Here is an 18,410-nt window from a genome sequence, read left to right on the forward strand (position 1 = left end):
ATACTAACATATTCCAGTGCCTAGTTAGTAAGAAAAGTAATTGCGCTCCAGGAACGTGTTCCTTTGAAACAAAGTACGCCCAACACTGTGTCCAGAGTTTTACCCAATTGTGGTCATTTTAATGTTGTTTTAATGTTTTAATGCTTTAATGCTGTGTTCATTTGAAACTGACAAGGTTTGTTTGATGTTCAGGTGGTATAGCTGGCGGCATTGAGATTTGCATCACCTTCCCCACAGAATATGTGAAGACCCAATTGCAGTTGGATGAGAAGGCCAACCCTCCCAAGTACAGAGGAATAGGTGATTTTGGCCTGTGCAAATGTCATTATTAAAATGTTTGTTCCTATAACACAATCATAAAGTGGTAAATACTGTATAAGAAAATTGCTGATCCTCATTTAAATCTCACAAGCTACTTTGTTCATTGCTTCCATGTCCTGGTATAGAAAAATGGGTATTTATGTCTTATTTATTGACTTATTCTGGAATTACCATGCTGCTTAATGCTTTTGCACTATTTTTCATTGCACTTTTGTGACCATGCACTTACAACTTAGCTCAGTCTCCAAGGTCTACGTTGTAATTATTTTTGCCTATTTACCCTGACATTATTATTATGTTTTCTCTTTTACGTATTTATTAAGTGTTCATCCTGGACTGTTACATCTAATCTCGCTGTAAACAATGTCCATACATGGTTATCAATGACAATAAAGAAAATTCAAATTTCCTGATAAATATGATAACCGTAATACACAGAATGCACTGCATCGCCCTTCCACAGACACACACTAGTTCTGTTTAGCATGTCTCGCATTTTTCGGAACTTGCTAATGAGCCCTTCTGAGCACTGACAGATGCTGCTTTTTCAATGTTTGTTTTTACTCACTCCCGTTTTTCCCCTTGTCAACTCTTCAAGTGTAAATACAGTTCTGTGTGCTCAAAGAATGGTCCTTAGTATGAACAAATATATTAATTAAATTAGTAAAAAAATATAAATCAATACAAAGTACAGTATCTACAACAACAACCTTACAGTTATGTTATTGACAAATCAGTTTTCATCTCCCCTTGTCAGCACTCATTTCGTCCTTATTTTACAATGCTAATGAATTGGAGTAATCAGTTATTAAAATGTCACACTACACAGCAAAAAAAGTTCAGTTAAAATATTGTGGGAAATATAACTTAAATCAAGTTGAACTTCTTTTCAAGCAAAGTGTTCTTGTTCCACTGGCAGATAATTTTGTTCTTTATATGGTAAATGGTCTGCGTTTGTATAGCTCTTTTTCAAGTCACTGGAGTTCTCCCAAAGCGCTTTACAATGTGCTTCACACCTTCCCATTCACTCTCACACACACACCCCGATAGCCAGAGTCAGCCATGCAAGGCGCCTACCTGCTTATCGAGGGCATTAGAAGTTCAGTGATTTGCCCAAGGACACTATGAGATTTAACCCGGAGGAGTCAGGAATCGAACCTATGACATCTCGGTCCAAGCCAAGCCTCCTGACTCCTGACTTACTCTATCGCCTTTTCTTATTTGACGAGAAAAGCTAAATAAAATAAACTAAGACAAATAATTTGTTGTATTAGGGATAAGTGAATTGTTTTTCTAATTGTATTATTTATTAAACTATGGGCCAGTGGAACATGTTTGGTTCAAAACAGTCATTTACCCCCATAAAACAGACAAAATCTTAATCTAATACCTAGGCCATACTCATTTGACGTCAGATTTCAAAAAGATGGTTTCAAAAAGGTTAGAAATTCATATTTCAAAGGATTTTTACTTTTAAGACACATGCTTTTGTGTTTATAATACAATAGTTTATTAGGTTTTAGTGTCTATTGCTCTCTAATATTATTTCCCAACTTTATTTAGCTAATTCTCACCACACACATCCGGACAAAAATGTCCCCAAAATATACACACTGTATTCTATAGCGAAATAATCATATGATTGCGTTTTGTAAATAATTTCTGTGTTTGATCATTTCCTAGGTGACTGTGTGAGGCAGACAGTGCAAGGTCACGGCGTCAAAGGACTTTACAGGGGACTCAGCTCGCTGCTCTACGGATCCATTCCCAAATCTGCCGTCAGGTAGGTAATTAACTTCCGAAACACTCGCAAGTATAAAATGGTTCTGGTGATCACTGGAAAAAATAAATTCCTCTTCCATTGGTAGATTATTTAGGTTTTAGTTCAAGGGATGGCGTAATTATAGTCCATGGTTTGCAATAATCTGTGGTCTGTGCAGCCCTTTGAAACTCTTTGTGATTAAGGGCTATACAAATAAACATGATTTGACTCATTTTAAGTAATATTTTTCTAATGTTAATTTACAAATGAGAAAAATATCATAAATGAGCAAAATTGTCTGATATAACAGAGGTAGATGGTTATTTTTGTTTTTATTATACAGGTATATATATGTTTTTTATTAAAATCATTTTAATAGAAGAATATATTGCATTAATTTCAGAGTGGAATTAGACGATGCAGTTTGAAAAAAATGTAAATACTACCTGTTTTACTGCATGTATATCCTCTTTAGGAGGACTTTTTGCAGTGAATATATTTTGCTTATTTTAAGTATAGATTTTTATTTTCCTCCTTACAAGTGAAAAAGTCACACATTAGAAATGTTCTGCCCATTTGATTAGATTATATTTTGCAGTTATCTGCACTGACAGAGAATTCTGCAAATTTTTGTAATTTATTTGCCTTTTAACATAATTTACCTTGTTTCCTTAAAGGGACAGTGTGGTACAAAAAGTTTTCATCTAGTAAAAACAAACACACAAAAAAAATAATGATTTGTATACGAGGCAAAAATACATGAACTATCATATGATTTTTTTCTTTTTTATGTATATAGAAAACAATCATAGGTCAAGAAATTAGTATTTCTTTGACCGCGTAAACATCCCCACTCGGCGCCATGTGCTTTTGGCATCCTGCCACCACGCTGTGCCGTGTAGTACTTTCCCTTGCTCGTACCAGACAAAACAGTGTCATCTGGTGGTCAAATATTACACATTGGGACTTTAATAAAGTCAGAAAAAAGTCATCCTTAAAACAAGCCAAATCATTACATCAAAAAGATTAGTGAACGGCGACCAGTTTGAAATGTATTTCTGAAGTAGCAATTATTACTATGTTGTTACAAGGCTATTAACATATTTTTACCAAATTGTAACTATTAGAAGTAGGGTGAAAATAAGCAAAGTTCGCCCACTAATACAGTGTTTTTCAACCTTTTTTTGAGCCAGGGCACATGTTTTACATTGGAAAATTTTTGCGGCACACCACTAACCAAAAATGATGTAAAATTACACTGAACAGTATGTTTAATTACAATATAATTTATAATGCCCTCTGTTTTTACAGCACAGACACTTGACAATGACATAATATTTGCAGAAACTGATTCGTAAATGTTTTATAAAATTTTAAAAAGTGACATCGGATAATATCTCACGGCACACCTGACGATCTCTCACGGCACACTAGTATGCCGCGGCACAGTGGTTGAAAATCACTGCACTAATAGACCACTAATGTTTTTACAGACACTGATCGTGTCAATGATTTCTCATGCCAGTTAGAAATCACAATTCCTAGAATAACCCATCACTGGTGAGTTATTTTTAGGACCAGTTAGTGGGCTACTCAGGTGGTCTTAGGGGGATACCTGGTGCCAGCGGGACCCCTGGTGTAGATTATATAGAATTTAGAAGAAATACTTAAAATTAGTTAAAAAAAACTACCTTTCTGTTAGACAAGATACTTTTCCCAATTTAAGTACCGGTATAAAAAATTTTTCATACTAGAAAATAAACCTAAAATTATTATCAGAAAAGTTATATTTAAAATCAACACATTTTTCTAATGAGGTAAGAAATTATTCTTTGCAGTGTAAGCAGTTGCCATCGTCATCAACGTGACATTTAAAGAACACATTCCAGAATCCCGTTTGCACCTTATTGTTTCGTTTTTACCGCCTTTTCCTCCAACGGCCGTCTACCTGGAAGCTTCAGCTCACGCGAACCAATTATTCTAGTCCATTAACCACCACGCGTATAGCAGAAATGCCACGCCACTCTAAAGAGTGATGGTGTTGTCCCCCTCGCACAGCAGTGACATTTATCTCCTGTCGAATGCAAACGTGTACACAGACTGAATGACATCATTGTGGAGTGGAGGCTGCTACATTTCCAGTTTTGATTTAGCTTCGTTTGCATACCTGCATGTGTGTGTTGGAGAGTATTTTGCTGAAGGGGTTTGCTCGCCCGTTTGATAGCGAGACAGGCGCGCTCAAGCGGAGCAAAGACGCCACTCAAACCCAGACGAGGTCTCAGTGGGCCACAGATCACGGAGCTTTGTCAGTTTGTTTATAGTTTTTGGTGGAAAGGAAACTAGGTTGAGTTTTGCACAACAGTCTGAACATATTGACAAAGTGAGACATCACGATTGAAAAGCCCAAAGAGAAGGTTGCAGATGCAACTGTGTTGCCAATTTCAACCATAACAAATAAGGCTGCCACAAAAACTGAAATGTGGCATTGCAAGTAGTAATATTTGACCAATAGATGGCACTGTATTGTTTAATGTGAATGAAAACCAGTGCCACAGCACACAGCGTAGCAGCAAGATGGCAGACAAACATGGTGAAAACCTTAGGTAGAGATTTTATTTTGTAAAAAAATACACATTTTTGATCCGTTTCTTCCTTAAATTACAATTAACATTGCTATGATCTTTCGTTTATTTTTGTCTATTTTCAAATGCTTTTTTTTACTATAAGAAAGGTTTTTTGTACTACTACGAGGCACTAATTGTTACACACTGCCCCTTTTATTGGATCTCCTTTCCCCCACGATTGAAGTAAGCGAGCCTGAAGAGAACAATAACTTTTATACATCAATATAGTAAAAAAGGGAATAAGACTAGTGGGACGCCGAAAAGTCTGAAATAAAACGCAACCAATGCGGGGAAAAGTCCATTTTTTGGGGAGTGATTTCTAGTCAACAAATGGCCTGCTTGAGTCTGGACGTTTTCCTTTCTTTTTTGGACAAACAACATCCATTTATTTTTATTGTCATTTATATTTTTGGTTACATGAATACATTTGTGAGGCCAGTTTTCAGTTATGAGTGTATTTTTTAATAAATATTTTGCATTATTTAAAGCCCCCTAATGATAAAAAATAACTAATTCAATAAAAGAACAACGATATTTATTAAATAATAAGCAAAAATACATAAACTATCACCCAAACCTGCATTTTTTTAAAAATATTAATACTGTAGGTAGAGATTTTACATAACATGAGGCTTAACTAGAGGGAGCAAACATGATTGTCCGCCATCTTGCTGCTCAGGTACCCCCAAAAACCTTGTGAGAGGCTGCCCAAAAAATGGGAAAGAAATGGTGCGGTTTGGTCACTTTGATTCCCCGTAGTTTGTGTTCTTCGTTGTGCTTTGTAGCACTCATTTTCGGTTGCACTAAACAACACAGTGACATGTAGCGGTCAAATATTGAACGGTGTCCCTTTAAGGTAAAAGTTGAAGGTAGTTCAGCCATCCTTCAAATGAAAAACTAAGATGATAAACATTCATTTTGCGTTATGTTTTTCAAATTTTTGTTCCCAACATGATAGCCAATTGAAGAGATTTGCCAAAAAAATGCACCATTTTCATAAAATCCCTCTCAGTTAGTAGGAACATTGGAACAATAACCATAAAAAATGTCTTGTCAAATAGTTAATTAACATTCATGAATGTCTGTTGCCTTGTCATTAGTCAAATTGCACTTGTATCCTCATCAAGCAAAGACATCAACAATCTAATTTTGTCTTGAGATTAATCAGTTTTACGATGAGCCGCGATGATGGCGGGCGCTCAGCTAGTGTAAAGTGGTTTCATATCCGATCACTATTGAGAAAACAAAAATGCAGAAATCTCAATTTTTATCAGTAAGTCTGGACAATTACGATCTGAATTAATTTAAAAGAAACAACGCAACCCAAAACATAATTATTTAAAGGCAATCTTTTTCATGATGTTTTTTATGGTGCAACAGTAGTTTTAATTTCACACGTCTTATTGTATATCTGCATCTAAAAATAGTTCACACAAGACAATTTATAAAGGCTTGCCTCATTATCCAGTAAGCCTTGTGGTCTGGAAAATACATTACCTATTGTTTGGTCATCTACACCAGAATTAAGTAATGTAGTAGAGTAGTGAGTAAGAGTAGCAAGTAATTTTGCATTGATAGATGGATAAATAGATACTTCATTCATCCCCATAGGGAAATTCACACTTCCAGCAGTATCCTTGTGTTGAAAATAAAATAATAATGAAATAAAAGAAATAGAATTTGTCATAATAGTCTGTAATGATAGTTTGAAATAGTCTTTGTTCTGTGCAGCCCTTTGAGACTCTTTGTGATTGAGCTTTTGTCAAATTGTCAATTTCTAAATAATTGAAATAATTTTATTAATTGTCCAGTTAGTAGTAGGTAAGATTTTTTTTTTTTTTTTAAAAGCTCAAAAACAACCAATTGGTTTCATGAATTACGGAGAAAAAAAACAATGTTCAGCTTTTCTATATCAATTCGTATGTTTTCTTTTAATCATATTTTTTCCATAAGGTTTTTAGTTTTGAATTACAACCTGACACCCCCATTCTAGCCATCCCTATTACTTTGTGTGTGAGTACTTTCCTACCTTCTGCCCATCCCCGACCACCCATTTTATTACCCTACCACCGCCTTTACACACGTCCCCCAACCCATTAAGTAATTGCTGCACACCATCATCACAAAGCACAGACCAGGGATGGCCAGGAGAGCGTGACCTCTTCTTCCTTTCAATATTAAATTCCGTAATTTATCCCCTTCTTTAATCATACTTCCCTGACTGCCCCGTCAACATAATTCTGAAAGACAGAGGGCAAAATTGTCACTTAGCCAATGTTTTTTTTGTGCTTGGGCCAAGGGCAGTGAGGGTTAGTACACTTGCTTTGGAATTAGAAATATTTTCATTTTCATTAATTGTTAATTCAAGTCAAGTCATTTTTATTTGTATAGCCCTTAATCACAAAGAGTCTCAAAGGGCTGCACGGGTTATTGCACAGACTATTATTTCAGACTATTAGTACACCATCCCCTGATCTGAAACCAACATGAGGGCAAGGAAAAACTCAAAAACCTCAACATGAAGAAACCTTGAGAAGGGACCCCACATGTGGTAGTCCCCCTTTCAGGATGACCAGGCTGCAATGGATGTAGCAAGTACAAATAGTACAGAGATATTGTCAACCAAAAAATCATAGCAACTTAGTGAACATAGTTTTCAACAAGATTAGACCTGGCACTCCAGGATAAGTAAAGTCAGGATGAATAGGCAAACACATTAAAGTGCCACCAGGCTTTACTTGCCCAAGACACACCACAAGAAATGGTGCCCCTACCTTAGAGGTGAAGGGATCCAATCAGCCAACCATTTACAAGGTAGTGTCTGAAGACTGGCCTAACCTATAAGTGCATCTTAACAAAAGTGCAATGATAAATGGTGCATTGGTAACATTTTGCATCAACAAAAATTCCAAAACAAGTCCATAAATAAAATTGGAATACCCATCCTTCCACACATAGGCAAGATATATATTTTTCTTGCGCACTTGTTTAGGGTGGTGATGGCCCTGGGATAAAAACTATTCAGTTCTTCATCCACCTCTGCATCCAGCTCTCGTATTTTGATACCCTTAAATGTGTCTGTGTTTCTTCCCCCAAATTGGAGTGTATTTTTCATTTCCTCTACTTTTGACGTCCTTCCGCTGAAGATGACCTTGTACCGAAGACCTGTAATGAAGATTGCTCAATGCCCTGACTCATCTCAGACTCTCAGCCTGGATATAACTGTGCATTGGACCGCTTATGTTGGCAATTGTGCTTTGGAGACCAAATTGGCAGCCAGAGAACGGCTTCACTATCCAATTTCATAAAAATGTGTAGTGCCACAAGGTTGGCAGTCAAGTGTGATCCTTTCTTTCTTTTCCTCATTGGATGTGGGGAAAGAGGTACGAAGTCGGCCACCGCAACCTCTGGCAAGTAATGTGTGACGGCAAGTGCGACAGAACAGCAGATGTTGGAAGTTAATGAGCACAGGAAAATCCTTAGACAGATGGAGTTTAACAAAAAGGCGGGTACAGGGGGAATTCGGTTAGACTTATTAGGATGACGAGTAAACTAGGTAAACAGAAAAATAACATCAATCTGTCCGCTCTTGCCCATTTTGCTTTTTAGTAGTTCTCGTTTTTTAGAGCTGTCCTTATCCTCTCATAGAAGATATTCCTTTGTTGGTGTTTTTCATTTGGGCACAGCAAAAAAACATCAACACAGAGCTGCAATTAACAAAAGGAAGCAACAAAATATTTGCACAAAAACAGCTGTACAATAAAATGAGATTGTCTTAGACCAGGGGTGTCAAACTCATTTCAACCCGGGGGCCACATGATAGAACAAACATTCTCTCGGGGGCCGGACTAGTATATCAGAGAGAAAGAAAAAGGGAAAAAAAAAATAATACAAGGCGAAGGAGAGAGAGAGAGAGAGAGAGAGAGAGATGTGAGAAACAAAAGCTAAAGACAATTAATGAGACAGGGAAAGAAAGAGAGAGAAAGAAAGATATCCAAATAGAGAGAAGGAGAGAAACAGAGAATGGCAGAAGGAGAGAATGGAAAACCTAGAGAGAGAGATAAAGAGAGAAAAGGAATAGAGAGCAAAAGAAAGTAAAGAGACAAAGAGAAACAAAGAAAGACAAAAAGAGAGACAGAAAGTGTAAGAGAGAGAGGCAGAGAGAGAGAGAGAAAGAAATACAAGTACAGTGTCTTTGTGAGAGGCACCTGGCTTTGGCAACATCAAGTGGACCTATTTCCACCTGCAGCTCGTTTTTTCTCTTGCGCTTCTCTGAGCGTCGTCTCGCGGGCCGGAATCAATCCCTTAGCGGGCCTGATCCGGCCCCCGGGCCGCATGTTTGACAACCCTGTCTTAGACCCAATCGAGGTGATGCAGAAACGCATATTAATAAAAGTAGTCTTTGTTTGGACAGGGTTTGGTACGTCAAAAGGCGAGGCAACAATCGTGGTCCAAGATGCAGGGGAGGGGTAGTTGGTCCGGTAATCTCAATCAGTAAAGGCGACAGTCCAAGGGTATGGCTTGTGGTAGTCGTGATCCGGAAGGGCGGGCTAGGGTTTGGTACACTGGGATAACAAAAAGGCTCTTGACAAGAGGGCTTAGGATGTGACAAGGTCATCAACAAACCAGCACACGGTCAACGGGACAGAGTGTTTAAATAGTAAAGAGGGTGAGTCGTGATTGGAGGGTAATCAGGACAGGTGACTGTAGCTCTGAAGAATAAATAAATTGAACCCGGAGGTAAGTGGCGATATAAGGTAAGGTCGAGAGCCATAGAGGGAGATAGATTGAGAGTGAGAGAGAAAGGGACGCTACAGAGACAGAACTAAAGCGCAAGAACGTGACAGATATACAGTAATATATAAATATGTACCCGAGGGGTGTAATCTGAAGCAGAATTATTTAACTGCTTACCTCTATTCAATTTTTCCTTACTAGGAAGCGAAATTCAGAATCAACACTACAGACACTTCCCCACAAAATGGAAATCAGAAAAAGAAAATCACATTTTAGACCTGCAATTATACTGCAGGTGACTCGTAGAACACATAATACTCAAAAAATTATTTATATATTAATTATCTTTAGCATATTTATCCATTTATCACAGTGTATAGTTTTTTTTTCTACAGCTCGTATATGATCGAATTAAAGTTGTAAGGGCTATAGTTCCATTCTTTAAAATGTGCTGTGGACTACATTGGTTTGTTTTCAGGTTTGGGGTGTTTGAGTTCCTCAGTAACAAAGCAAAGGATGAGTCTGGTCGACTTGACAGCACTCGAGGTTTGCTATGCGGGCTCGGAGCTGGTGTGATGGAGGCTGTGTTGGTGGTTTGTCCCATGGAGACCATTAAGGTTCGTGACGCAATCCAATGCTAAAACCTCCAAGGATTGAACTGAATTTTTTTCTCACTCTCTCAAGGTGAAATTTATCCATGACCAGACTTCTGCAAACCCAAAGTACAGAGGCTTCTACCATGGAGTCAGGGAGATCGTCAGAGCTCAAGGTAAACATCAAAAGGGTTAGCGCGTCCTCTACTGGCGATACACAGCAGTGCAGTGCCAAGCTGAGTTCGATCCCGAGTGGAAAGCCACACTGGGTTCAATATTTTGGCAGAAGGGCCAGGGCAAGAGGAAAAAAAAAAGATTGGTTAGATTTTTGCGTATCAGTTGATAAAGTCTCGAATCCAATACTCCGGTAATAGATGATGAATAAAAAAAAATGAAAGCCTATTGATTTTTTTCATATGATGATTGCTATTTCAAAATGTCGTTTCTCCATTTTATGGCAATTTAAATTTAAAATTCTTCTTCTTTCTACAGAACAAACACTCCATTCATGCAAAAATTAAGATAAATCTTTTTGGAATTGCAGTGACGATATGCATTTACTGTTTATGTAAATAAACAGGTAGGCATCGACGTGTGCATCTTGTATTTCATTTTTATTTGTCTATAAATACCGAATTCTATCAAATTGAACATTGCTGGCCTTTAATACCAAAGCAGAGCCATCAACATTATAAAAAAATCTTCTCACTCTGGCCACCAGCTCTTTGACCTGTTCCCCTCTAGTCAGTGGTACAGGTCCCTCAGAACCAAGAAAATCCTGCTGACACAGTTTCTTCCCCAGAGCCATCACCACCCTAAAAAAGCAGGCAAAACTGTGAAATGATGTGTCTTATTTGGGAATTTCTGTTGCTACTAGATTTCATTACACTATTGTTATGATGCACTATTTTTTTATCACACTATTATTATAACTTAGGCCGGTCTCTAAGCACAACGTTCTAAATATTTTTGTCTATTATGAGTCCTCTATTCTTTCTTTCTCATTTCTTTTTTGCATGTCGAATTAAATTCAACTCAATTTAAATTACAAAGCAAATATCTTTTGAAACGTTCTGAATTAAAGCAAAGTATTATAATCCCTTTTCAAACACTATGTTTTAAAATATGTTTTTAAAATGCAATGGGGCGAGCTCAGAAGTGTTTTTTTTCAGGCAATTGGTAATTTTTTATATAAAAATAAAAATGCATGAGAGAAATAAATAGTAAGTATAGACAAAAGTAGCCAGCAATTTTAAAGTTGACCTTGTATTGAGGGCAGTAGACGTTAGTGCTTCATGAAAACTATATATTTTTTAGGGGAGGAAGACACATGAAAGGAACCAGGGCACCAAATCAACCCGTTTTTATTTGCGTTTTTATTGTGTATTTTATTACCTCATATGTATATAATATATATATATATATATATATATATATATATATTACACACATACATAATGTGGATTTAAAAGACTATATGTTGCCCTCGGCCATAGTGTGCCCATCCCAACACGATGATTTTTGACATCCTCTTTTCCACTTGACCAGGTTTAAGAGGGACCTACCAGGGTCTTACTGCCACCGTGCTCAAACAAGGCTCCAACCAGGCCATCCGCTTCTTTGTGATGACTTCGCTCAAGAACTGGTACAAAGGTCAGAATGCCCCGAAAGGGATTGAGAATAAACTGGGCGTTGAGAAGCGCTGGGGGCCAAAGAATGAAATTTTGATTTTATCAATCAGTCTGGACAATTCCGAGTTTTAAAAATATAAATTTGGTCAACACACATCTTGAAAGTAAGAACATTTTCTCAATTAAAAAAAAAATACATCCAGTGAAAAATTAAAAAACTGATTTTAAATTAGTTTAACGCAAATTTACTTCTCACATCTGGTTCAAAAAAGGTACACATCGCGCATGATTAAATTGCTTAAAAATGGTGTCCACATCTTCAACATATTGTACTTGTTGGCGGCCCCTTGCTGAAATCATCTCTTGTATCCTCTGTCAAGCTGCTTCTATGGCACGTGCACGTACGTGTCTCCCTTAGATGCGCTAAAATAAACTCTTCTTTTTTTAATCTTTTTGGGGGGTTTGGGTTGGCATTTGGACTGTATTTGAAGCCGTCCTTTTTTACTTTAAACAATTTTCATCCTAGAAAAATAGGAAAACCTCGAGCATGCCCGTGAAATCACTCCTCTACCCATCTTTCCCACCTCTTTTCTTCCAGCCTAATGCACTCCATGGTAGTAATATTGAGCGAGATAAAAGCAGATAGGTGCGGTGGAAAAAAAATAAGGCTTTTTGAACTCAGTTAGCCATTGTTGACACATACTTAAGAGAGAAAGTATTTATCTTTTAAACGTTCTAAGGACACCTTAAACGACACCCCCTACCTTTAAAGGCCACAATTAACTAGCTTGTAACTACTGTCTGAGAGTGATGTTGTATTATTTTGTATATATTGTGTATACCGGAGCCATATCCCCTTAGTGGGAGGTGGCTAGAGTCAAGAACACACTCACATTCTTGACTCTCTCTGGAATATTGAAACAGAGGAGGGGATTCCCAGCCCCTTTGCTCAACCCAACCAATGTGTCACGACGTTAGGAGTCATTAGGTGACCAAACCCCCCGATTCCAACTCCTAATGCAAAGCACCAAGCAAGGAGGCAACGGATACCAATGTTGTAAGTAAGGCTTAGGTACGACTCGACTGGGGCTCGAACCAGCAACCTACCAGTCTCTACCTACCACCAAGGCCACCCAACTAGGTATTATATTTATAATATAAATCTATTTAGAATAGTTCAATCACTTTAACTCTCAAGTTTAAGCGTTAAAGATACTTTAAAGCAGTGGTCCCCAACCTTTTTGAAGCTTAGAGCTAATAGTTGTTGCTGAGTAGTGGGAAGGGCTTCTAGTTTGATATATTTTTTCTTAAATGAAAAATAATCATGTCATTACCTGGTTGTAAATAATAGATGTTGAGTTAAAATAGGCTTGGTCAACCACTCAAACACCAGGCCAGTCAGAAATCAAATTTCTTGGAAAATCACAATGACCCACTACTATTTTCAGAACTGCTCTGCGGGCTACTCCGGTTTTATTAGGGGGCTGCCTGGTGCCCACGGCCACCATGTTGGAGAGCTCCTTCAACGCTTTAGTTAAATGTTTGAAACCGTTTTAACTCCCGAGTTAAAGCCTGCAGCCAATTTAACAATGCCGTCAAAACATTTCAGCTGCTTCAAGTCTCAAGTTAAAGCTTTAACTCCACTTAAACTATTAAATTATTTTTTAACTCTGGAATACATGTTTGGAGTTGCCTTAACTCTTATCTTTTCCAAGAAGCCCTTAAAAAAACATACTTTTAATCATTAAAATCTGGAACAAATAATAGCCTCTTAGTTTGGTCTAATCCCCTGCTTTATTGAAGTTCTTCTTTTTTTCTGTTTTCCTCCGACTAGGTGATGACCCCAATAAATCTATCAATCCCTTTGTGACGGGAGGATTTGGAGCAATAGCTGGAGCTGCGAGCGTGTTTGGAAACACGCCACTAGATGTGATCAAGACTAGGATGCAGGTACACATCTACAGACTCCATTTTCCACGTGAATGTTGTTTGTGACACCAGTCTTGAATGAAAAAAAAACTTGCTTTACTTTCGCAAGGGTCTTGAAGCACATAAATACAAGAGCACGCTGGACTGCGCTGTGAAAATTCTACGACATGAAGGCGTGGCAGCGTGAGTCAACACTTGTTTGCATGGTTTCAAATACTTTCCGATAACATAACACTCGGATCACTCTAAGAAACATTTGTAAATGTTATGTCCTGTGGGCCAAATGTGGCCTGCAACATCATTTTATGCGGTCCGCAAGAGCTTAAAATGTCCAAGCGTCTGAAGATCAACAGGTCAAAAGCACTTTCACCAAAAACTACATTTCCCACAATGCCAGTCGACAATAATATCCTTGAAGTGAAGGCTCATTGCCAATACACGCCAGTATTTCCATATAATGAGTTTAATTGAGTAATAATTGATCCCCAAAAAACGTCCAAGAAGATTTTATTATCTTATACAATGATACCTCGAGATACATGATTAATTTCTTCCCAGGTCATGCTTGAATCTAGAATTGTTTATATCTCGAGCGAATGTTCCCAATATAAAATAACTGAAAACCAATTAATTCGTTTACAGCCTCCCAAAAGCCTCCAAGGTAAGTCTAAATAGCTATACAGCACATCTTCTTGATCACTAAAAACTCATTCAAATAGTAATTGAACATAAAAATACAGTCATACGATAAATAAAATGATAATAAAAAACTTTATTGACCCGGTCTTCAGTGGTGGTATTTGGAAATTCTCGTAACTTGGATTTCCTCTCGTACGTTGAGTAAGATTTTTGTTCGAAAGACATCTCGTAACGTAAATTTTGTGTTATTAGATCAGCTCATAAAGGAAAGGAAAGTCTCAAGCATTGGCCCTCTAGTGGTATCATCTGGAAATACAGCACATCTTCTTGATCACTAAAAACTCATTCAAATAGTAATTGAAGATAAAAATACAGTCATACGATAAATAAAATGATAATAAAAAACTTTATTGACCTGGTCTCCAGTGGTGGTATTCGGAAATTCTCGTAACTTAGATTTTCTCTCGCACGTCAAGCAAGATAATTGTTTGAAAGACATCACATATATCAAATTTCTTGTATAACTAGATCAGCTCGTATGTGGAGGAAGGTCTGGAGCACTTGGCCCTCTAGTGGTAGCATCTGCAAATTCTCGTAACTTGGATATTCTCTTGTATGTCGAGCAATATTTTTGCTCCAAAGACTCGTATCTCAAATCTCTAGTAGCTGAAGTGGCTCGAATTTAGAGGTATCACTGTATTCATATCATATTACATATGTGTATTGACATTTTTGTAATGCAACCGTAATTTTTGTGACTTGAATAATTAATACATTCAAAGTTACTTTACAAGAAAGACGGGATACATTTATTTTGCATACCCATTATAATTGACATTTTGCGTTATGTGAAAATAAGTTTGAGACCCCTTCTCTAAGGAAACCAAATAACTTTGGTGTCAGTGAGATCAATTTCCGTCCACTGTAATTCGCGATAACAATCCTATTTGTTGAATGTTTCCCTAGATTTAATTCTTAATCGTTTGCTCTCTTCTGTGTGCTCCAACAGTTTCTACAAAGGTACCGTTCCTCGTCTGGGTCGCGTCTGTCTGGATGTGGCCATCGTGTTCATCATCTACGAGGAGGTGGTCAAGGTTCTAAACCGAGTATGGAAGACGGACTGAGCTGCTGGTCGGAATCTCCCCTTCTTCTCTTGCTGCTCTTGACACACCCGTAGGGTGGATCATTGTATTTTTAATTTTTAGGGGAGTAAACAAAAATCTTAGTGCTGATTATCAGAATCTTCACATGATGAAGTGATGTTAAAAAAGCCATGTTGGTTTTTTAGTGTCCTCTAGTGGTCGATTATGGATGTGAAGCCTGAAGTCAAGACTCTAGAATCACCAGACCTGAGGTATGTTTTGGGATTAATCGAAGTCTTAACACTTTTAACTATAACCGAATTGGGTGAAATCATTTTTTCAGTTGCACGCTCTGGATATTAATTCAAATAAACTACAGTCGCATCCATTGACAAAGCCTTTAATAGAGGGATTTTCACATTTCTTTATTTTTATACATTCAATTGCCATCATGATCGCTTCGTTAAAAGGTATTGACATAAAAAGTATAATCTATAAAGAAATATCTATAACTTTGAATCTTTTGTGTCTGTATGTACAATGAAACAAAGTTGCTGTTGTGTCGTTGTCTCTCCATTTCCCAAATTCTGATCTGGGTGTCAGTGTTCTAGGATTTTTAAGACTATATCATATACACATGTTTATTCGAGTCCTGTTTTTGAAGACTAAGAGCCGACTGTGCTTTTCACTTGACAATTATGTGTCTTTGATTTCTCCACGTTTGTGGTCCTCAAGAAAACGTAGGTGGATTTTTGTTTAAAAGAACACAGTAGGGCACATAAATTAAATAAAATCATATCTATTAAGATTTTTAGTTCAAAAAATGGTTTATATGTATAATTTTTAATTGTATATTTTAGTTAAGAAGAAAAACCTACTAAGTCTTCCTGAGAACAAGCTATCTTGGTGGGAGGTTCACACATGTGCCTTGTGGGTCAGTCAATATCACTGTAAGGTGTCTTTGGTGTTAACCAGAATGTTATCACTTGAAAACTGAAAGATAAGAATGTGCACTTATCACATTTTCTCGCCTCAAAATCACCTTATGTGTGGCTGGGTGATTTGCATGTCAACTTGCTTAAAAAACTAAATCAAAACCCGAAACACAATGAGGCTCGAAAAATTATGTTGTAGTCAAAATGTCAATGACCACAAATGTAAAATTCTACCAGCATAACATTTTCTTAATACAATTGATTTAAGTAGGTGCTATTAGATTGTTACTTTTACATTGCACCGGGTGGGGACATTGACTGTTTAATGTACTGTATCAACATGTAATTTCTTGCCATACAAAAAAAAAAAACAATTTCAACACTGTGAAACGTGACTGAATACATTTGAAGTGCTTTGTGATTTGTTTTCTCTCATTTGGCCAAAGAAAATGTATGTGAATTGTTCCCTTGTGCTGCAGGTTCATACTGTATGTGTTTATGTCTTTGTCGCATTTGTGCAATAAACTATATATCATGATTACTGGGACTTAGCTGTGCCCGCTCATTTGGCGCCAAACGCCGCGGGTTCTGATTGGCTCCCTGTCACTATTCGAACCCAGTCCTGTCTGTCCCCTGTTGTCAGTCCGTCTGCGAATCTCTGCTTATACTAGGCAAGTCTTTTTCGACCCTTACTCCCACCTTTCCCGTTTTTGCTCCCGTTTGTCTCCGGCTACAACCTGTTTTGCTCCTGACCACGTCTGCTCTCCCGTCCCGGCTTACGACCTCTTTTGTCCCCGACTACGTCTACTCTCCCGTTCTGGATTACGACTCGTTTCAGAACCCGACCACGCCTTGCTCTCCCAGTCACGGTGACTGACCAGTTTTTCTGTCCCTGACACTGCCATCGCTCGCTACGGAAGTTCCATTTCCTTGTTCGGATCACAATCCGAGTACGAGAGCAACTTGCTTCCCGTGTCCAGCGAACCCTGGATTGTGGGCGCAGCCCTTCCTCTTTCCTTCAATAAAACTTGTGGTAAATGCTACGCAATTGGGTCCTGTTTCCGTTCTGGTCTTGACACTATATCCACTTATGTTGCTTTAATAAATATATACAGTTAATTCAAATATGATTCATTTAAAGCACATCATTAATATAAATTGTATTATTTACTGTATTCGTAGGATAGAAATGACATTTCTACCCAACCCCTATAAAAAAAAAAACATTCACAATTTATTATAAAAATCATACGTCTCAATAAATGCACATGCAAGATTAAAAATTGCATGTGTAAATCAGACATATTTGTGGCTTTGCAAGTCATGTTTATTTGTATAGCCCTTAATCACAAGAAGTCTCTAAGGGCTTTACAGACTACTATTACTCCATCCCCTGATACATGAGGGCAAGGAAAAACTATAGTACTATAGCATTGGGACATGAAAAAACCTTGAGAAAGGGCCGTGTGGACAAAGATCTCATCAAGGCCACTCCTGCCATCTTATGCTGATTTTTGATACAAAAATCATTCCCAGAGGCTTGATACCTCTTGATGAGCTGCGCCAAACCCTTTAATAAACTATATAATTATTTAAAAAAACAAAACAAAATGACCAACAAAACCAAAAAAACAATAAGGACACTGTGTAGTATTTGACCACTCGATGTTGATGTATTGTGTGGTGGACTGTTCATTGTTATAATGAATAAGGCCGGAAAAAGGAAATCAAACCAACAAAATCACAAAGAAATGAGCTGGGGTCCCTTCCAAACGCCCAGATTGACTAAACAAGAAGAGATCGAGTAGGGCATAATGTTAAGCAGGGTAATCAACCCTTCCTTTTTCTTAGCATTATGGAAAAATCGGAAAAGTGACTTTGAAAGTCCTTAGGGTGCTTGAATTTGGCCATAAAAAGGGGGTGTGAACCCTGTGAATCGTTGCTAAAGGGTAGTATAAAGTAATAATGGCTTCTCCTTGGAGAAAAAACAAAAATTAAATTTCGTCTTCTCCCTAATTTACAGTATTCATTTTTTTCCTTCATGTTTGATAAATGCCTAAGTCATTGTTCATCCTTAGTAATTATTATTTGGGTTGTCTCCTGGGAAGAAAAACGTGGGGTTTGCATTTGATAAAAACACAGTATTGTAATAGAACT

The 18,410-nt window shown here is 37.5% G+C and overlaps 1 protein-coding gene across 1 annotated transcript in view; it reads left to right on the plus strand.

Moving 5' to 3' along the window:
• Positions 1–16,794, plus strand: part of LOC148366319 (tricarboxylate transport protein B, mitochondrial) — a 31,693-nt gene extending 14,899 nt beyond the window's left edge. Inside the window, exons 2-9 of the mRNA XM_088336766.1 lie at positions 193–300; positions 2,005–2,104; positions 9,923–10,061; positions 10,129–10,213; positions 11,586–11,690; positions 13,503–13,618; positions 13,707–13,780; positions 15,246–16,794. Coding sequence (XP_088192892.1) covers positions 193–300; positions 2,005–2,104; positions 9,923–10,061; positions 10,129–10,213; positions 11,586–11,690; positions 13,503–13,618; positions 13,707–13,780; positions 15,246–15,360 — 842 coding nt within the window. The 3' untranslated portion in view covers positions 15,361–16,794. The remainder of the gene's footprint in view (positions 1–192; positions 301–2,004; positions 2,105–9,922; positions 10,062–10,128; positions 10,214–11,585; positions 11,691–13,502; positions 13,619–13,706; positions 13,781–15,245) is intronic.
• The last annotated feature ends 1,616 nt before the right edge of the window (positions 16,795–18,410 follow it).

This window comes from Urocampus carinirostris, chromosome 5 (genome assembly GCF_059441175.1).
Source record: "Urocampus carinirostris isolate Australia breed hairy pipefish chromosome 5, RoL_Ucar_1.0, whole genome shotgun sequence".
NCBI classification, from domain to species: Eukaryota; Metazoa; Chordata; class Actinopteri; order Syngnathiformes; family Syngnathidae; genus Urocampus; species Urocampus carinirostris.